General features: G+C 45.0%; 1 protein-coding gene across 3 annotated transcripts in view; it reads right to left on the reverse strand.

Moving 5' to 3' along the window:
- Window positions 1–5,750, reverse strand: part of BOLL (boule homolog, RNA binding protein) — a 30,377-nt gene extending 24,627 nt beyond the window's left edge. For 2 of the 3 annotated variants that reach the window (XM_015289495.4, XM_015289493.4), the window contains exons 1-3: window positions 5,227–5,455; window positions 4,156–4,296; window positions 1,070–1,161 (exon numbers count right to left, since the gene is read on the reverse strand). In XM_015289495.4, coding sequence (XP_015144981.2) covers window positions 1,070–1,161; window positions 4,156–4,296; window positions 5,227–5,244 — 251 coding nt within the window. In that variant the 5' untranslated portion in view covers window positions 5,245–5,455. Of the gene's footprint in view, window positions 1–1,069; window positions 1,162–4,155; window positions 4,297–5,226; window positions 5,456–5,624 lie in introns of those variants that run through there. The other variant, XM_040703599.2, reaches the window with a different exon arrangement.
- Between the last annotated feature and the right edge of the window lie 250 nt (window positions 5,751–6,000).

A 6,000-nucleotide genomic window follows, 5' to 3' on the forward strand; every position in this document is an offset into this window, starting at 1 on the left:
TCCTTCATTTGGGATCTTACCTACACACAGACTTTCCATTCTATGCGCTATTTGGACAATAATCTAATCAGATATAGTCAATCACAGAGAATCTTAAAATGAGTCTCTTAAACCACTTGTCAGCCATAAGCAACGAAGTCTGTGCTTGGATTTCAGTAGAAATCCCAAACATCACCAAAACATTCTTTTCCAACGTGCTTACTTTCTATGTGGAGTTGTGGCAATTTAAGTGTCAAATACTTCTCAGAACTGAGTAAAAAGATACGGTATATATACCATATATGTGGTACACCCCATGCTGCAACCTTTAGCTCAGTCTGTCATTTGCACATCTACATAAAATAGGGATTAAACTAAGATTAGGAGATTGGGACATCAGATCTCATCTCTGCTGAGCTCTCCACTAAGAATAAAACTTCTCAATGAAGAACTTTACAGGCAGATATAAATTCACACAGCTATTCCTTTTTGCCCCAGCCTTCTTTCCACCTTCGTGCTGCACTACAGTTCCCCACTTTACTGTCCTTCATCACCCCTTGGGTTTAAACAATAACTTTACTGCCCAGTTTTAATCTCCCTCCAGATTTACTCTTTGGCATTTCTCTCCTCTTGTTACTGACATCTTGTCCTAGCCTCCCTCTCCTGCAGTCATGATTCATTCTTAGATGTGCCTGCGTCCCCACTTCAAAAATCTTCATGAAGTAATCTCAGTTCTTGCCCTGCACTCCAGCATAATCAGGCTCCTCTCACTTATTCCTCAGCCTTCTCCCCACACTGATTCATAACAGCAAAAAATTATGTATTTTTAATACACAATCCCAAAAAGGGCATTTAATTCATGTTTTAATTCACATGACAACAGAGTTCAACAGTTAAGCAAGTTGCAAAGGCACTTATGTAGGTAAATGATAGAGAACACAAGGAGATTTGGCATACGCGGAATATTTAGGACCAATAGACAGTACTAATAACATTCTGAGCAAATTAAAAATTAACAAAATTCACTACAGTCAGGCAATTTTCTGTTACATTTTCAACTTCCACAACATGCTTAATCTACTATACCAACCCCTTTGATATTCCAGCTCTGTCATTTACTATCTTCACCTCTCTCACACAGCCATACTGAGCAAAAAACTTCCTCAGGTCATTTTCATTAGTCTAGTAAATTAAATCAAGAGGGAAAAAAAAAGAAGAAAAGCTGATTTGTATCGTTATTGTCAATGAGTACATATCATAAGACTTCTAATGGATACACTTTGGGTAGAGTTTAGCACAAACAAACTATAGCCTCAGATTTAAAAAACTAATGAATGAGCACAGACATGTGCCTCAAAGCAAGAGAACAGTATTACTGTTTAATTGCTGCCTTTCCATATTCAGCAGTAACACTGGATAAAGCACTAAAACATTAAAATGATTAAAATGATTTTCCATAATAACAGTCCCTTTACAGGCATGTTCACTGAAGCCAGATAACAATCTGATTTTTTTAAATGTATCAGAGCACTGTTGACAAATTACTGCAACGTCCTCAAACTTCAGAGCAGAAAAATACATAGGCCTTCACAATATATACATACATGTCTGCATCTGTGTACATGTATACATACTTACACATACACACATAAAGGCATGCATATCATACACACACAGGCACATCATGGGAAAACCTGCCATAAATTAAATAAGAAGGTGTTTTTAATGGAGAATGCTCTAAATCCACATGGAGAAAACTGTTTCTTTCTAACCCCAGTGCACATGTAGGAAGACAAGTCCCTAACAAATACACACTTCAGCAATATGAGCACTTGTTTCCCTTCTTTGAATTAGCTTTGTTTAACAGGATAAACATAAATCAATTATGGTGTCCTCAGCAGCGTATTTCAGAAGTTCTTGTCCTACACTGATCTCTACATTCAGGCTATTTCTGCACTTGCCCACATTTTTCATTATATTATGTATACAAGAAGCACTGTTTCACCTTTAAGCAAAAAATTTCTGCTGCTTTTAAAAGCATATATGCAAATTTGCAAAAAATCCCTTTTGCACATTAAGAGCTTACCTGAGTTTGAGAAACAAGATGATTTTAAAGGAAAAACTAAAACCCTAATTCAACTAACTTTCATAAATAGAAAGAATATGAAGTTAACATGTTATGCATACGAAGCTAACACTTCATGAATAACTCTGCCCTCAACACATATTTTATGAAAAGAACACAATTTACTTGTTGCAGTCTTCAAGTCCAGGGAGCACTCCTGGTAAAGACTTGGCTCCTAGCTGCTCCAAGTGTTCTAGTGTTACAACACTATAAAATACAGTCACACTGCAGAAGTGCAGGGAGCAATGACAGACGGGAGTGCTCTGAACAGGCAGAAAATAGACTTCACTGGGCGTAGCAACTGGACAGGTCTATATGATGGGAAAGGCATTACAACAAAGATGTGATGACAGAAGGATCAACACGATAGAAAAGTGCCATAAAGGAAGGGAAGAAGATTGTTCACTCCTATCAGAAGATTCCAGGTTCACAGGGGAAAGCTTCACCAAGGAGGGATCGCCAGAAAGAGACCCTTCCCCACTGGCAGTCAGCCCTTCAATGAGGTCTAAGAGAGGTGCAGCCAGGCTCCACCCCTTCTGGTCACACACCTGAACTGCCTTCACCTGTGCTCCCAGGGCTGCCCGGGTCCTTTCCCTAGGTGCTCAATCAGTGGTTCAGGCCATAACTCAACAGTTCGCATATAACTGAGGAATCATGTCCTTCCCTTGGAAATCACCTGCACCAGATCCTGAGCAACTATACACCACTGAAAGGTTGAAGTATTACTGAATGTCACCCCAAATCACTCTACTGAACAGATCACCATGCTTTACACATGAAGAGAAATGTAAAATTCTGTTTATGTAGAAAAATAGACTGCATACACTCATGGAACTGTTTTATATAAGCTGAAGCATTCTCACGTTCTTACATAATAAACAGCAAATAAAGGGTAAAAAAGATTGGTGGTAAGATCTGTCTTTACCTTAAAACTTACAACTTCTGGGAAAGCATTCCCTTTCTGGGAGAATGTTTCCTGTAAGCTCTGCATGTTATGAGTGGCTATGTTGCTTCACAACATTGAGAAAAAGAATGTGATAAATGATAGAATAGCTGAAAGCAAAAACACATTAAGCAACACTTGAAGAGTTCTTAAGACTGCATTGGTGCAGAAAGAACACCTAACGGACGGTAAGGATGTATACACACAGGATAGTAGGCTTCAAAAGCCAAAGATTTATCCATGAAATAGTGTTAAGAGAAGGTAAGATCAAAAGTCTAAGGTTCACAGTGCAGTTTGCAAATATCTGGACAAACATGGTATCTGTAATTTTACCAGAAACACCATTAGGACTTATGTTTTCCTGCTCCTAACGGGACAAGGCACTTGTGAGACTCTCAAGAAAGCCTACTGTTAAGCCTACACAACATCAAAGAGGAATGGCATCCACCACTAAAGAAAAACCTCTTCAGACTGAATCAAAAAGGTACACAACTATAACTTCTTATTAAATTCTTTCTCTAAATTTATGAGATATTCCCTCTTACAAGTAAGAATCACTACTGTGGTGACTGACCAAATGGAAGTGCAAAAGCAAAGAGTTAAAATCAGTACCGGAAATCGCCCAGAAAGGCCTTCATATTCCTTTTTGCTTTTAAGAAAATTACTGTGATAGGTGAAGAATACATGTACTGTAGCTCCATCTTTGTGGGAATGGAAAGAAAAGCACTGAAGGAGCTGAAGCTACTGATGGCTGCTGCATTTGAAGCATATATCGCTGAGCTTACAGTTACATGAAATGTTATACTTAATTAAAAACCCACACATTCTCACAGAGAAATCTACTTGTTACAAAAGCCACCTCCTTGGAAAAATAAGAAAATGCAAAAAACAGCACAACAAAAGTTTCCAGCTTCTTGCTAGGTGAAGAAGTTTATGCAACTTTGTAGCACAGTGATGTAAATCAAGGCTTAAACTTCATTTTCTGCTGTTCATTTGAAGACTGCAGTGAAAGGCACCACCTGAGCAAACACATCATTAGTCCTACACTTCTACTGACTTTTACAGGCTATAAAATACCAGTTAGTAGTCAAACGAGGAATGAAAATACCTTAAAATCAATCCCTCCCACAAAGATGCGATTTGGAGTAACTGTTCCAAACCTCGGTGCACCGGTTGGGTTATTTAATGGCACTGGCGACACAGCGTTGGGAGACGAAGGTAAAGATTCCGTTTGCGTCTCGTTTGCAGTCTGTTGATTAGAAAAAACAAAACAACAAAACAAAACCAAAAACCAAACTTTTCAAAGGCTTTCTATATCTCACACAGCAGGCTGTAAAGTGAAATAACTCTAAACAGAAAACACATACAGAATTTTTGGTGGGTGAATGCCAAACATTAAGCACATCTATTTTTACTAAAAGCAGCTCAAATTTGAAGCAGTTCTGTAACACCTTGAACAAGCTACAGCCTGACGTTTCACCTACGCTCCAACATCTTTTTGAATTGAGCATTCTAGGCATAGTTTCCAAATGTTTTTCCCCTTTTGGTTTGCACAGCACTCTGTATCGCTGTCTGCAGTGTGTGACTACAGCAAATTTTCATGCCTATGCTGAATAAACCTATGGTCAGTCACATCAGGCCTGTGATAAACCCCACCTTCCAACAAACGTCCTCCTCTTTTTACCACCTCTATCCTGCAACATCAAGAAGCAGACATCTGTCCTTCACAGCTATTTATGGCTGTACACATCTCCAAAACAGACATACTCAGCTGTATTTGAAGACCCACAGGGGCTGTGCTTTAGTGCAACACTCAGCACTGTACCACACGGGAAGCGGGCGGGGTGGTACAGAGCCCCAACCCCTCCGCTGAGGATAAGAGCCGAAGGGCTGAACCCGCTGGGAGATGCTGTCCCCACTCCGCTGTGTCTGCGGTGTAACGGCCCCACAGGCAGGCCAGGTTTCCCGGCACGGTCAGCCTCGGCCCGCCGCCGCAGCGCCGCACACAAAATGGCGGCACGCCATAACCGCCAGCGAGGACCGCTGCGGCGGGGAGCCGCCCCTCCGCTCAGGGCTGCCCCGTCTCCTGGGGAAGCGACCCTCAGCTCCCGGTCCCGCCCACTCCCCAGAGCGGCTGCTCCCGCCCGGCGGCGCTCGGAGCCCTCGGGCCTCGTCTCACCGCGCCGTCGGGCTCCATCGGTCCCTCGCCGCTCAGCCCGGCACGTTCCCGGCACGTGTCGAGTTCTCGGCTCCGCCTCGGCCCGGCAGACGACCTCCAGGGGGAGAAGAAAGAAGGAAGCCTCGGCGCGGTGCTGAGAGAAGCGCGCGGCCCGGCGGCTTCGGCGCGGTGCTGAGGAAGGCCGGCGAGACCGCGAGGCGCGAGGGTCGAACCGCTGCGGCCCCGCCCCAGCGCCCGGCCCGGCCCCGCCCACCGTCCGAAGAGGCGCTCCCGCCGTTGCCGTGCCCCTTCGCCCTCCTTTCCGCGCGAAAAGTGGCCCCTCGTAACGCCCGTCCCGCCGAGGCCTTCTCTCCCGCGGCGATCCCCGCAGCTCCTCCTGGCCCCGCCGCGGCCCGCACCTGTGCCTGTCACTCAGCGCCTCTCCTCGGGCTGCGCCCCCCCCCGCGGGTCGGGTTTCAGGGCACACGCACACCTGGCTCCGAGGGAGAGGCTGGCGGCGGGCGCGGTGCGCTCAGCCCGGGGCCACTCCCCTCGCCTTGGGGGGCGGGAAGCCGCCGTGCGCCTCACCTGTTGCCGGCCCAACGGAAGAAAGAAAGCAAGCGCCGCAAAACCAACAGCCCAAACAGCGAAGCTCCGCGCGGGTCTCTTACTGGGCCCTATGTCATGGCGGCAGAAACAGAGCAGTCCTTTTCATTGTTGGTGTGGAGAAGCGCAAGTCCTGAGCACGACTCGGCCACCCCTAAAGTTCTAAACGACTGAGGCAGGCACGCTGCC

The sequence above is a fragment of the Gallus gallus genome, chromosome 7, assembly GCF_016699485.2.
Source record: "Gallus gallus isolate bGalGal1 chromosome 7, bGalGal1.mat.broiler.GRCg7b, whole genome shotgun sequence".
In the NCBI taxonomy this organism is placed as follows: Eukaryota; Metazoa; Chordata; class Aves; order Galliformes; family Phasianidae; genus Gallus; species Gallus gallus.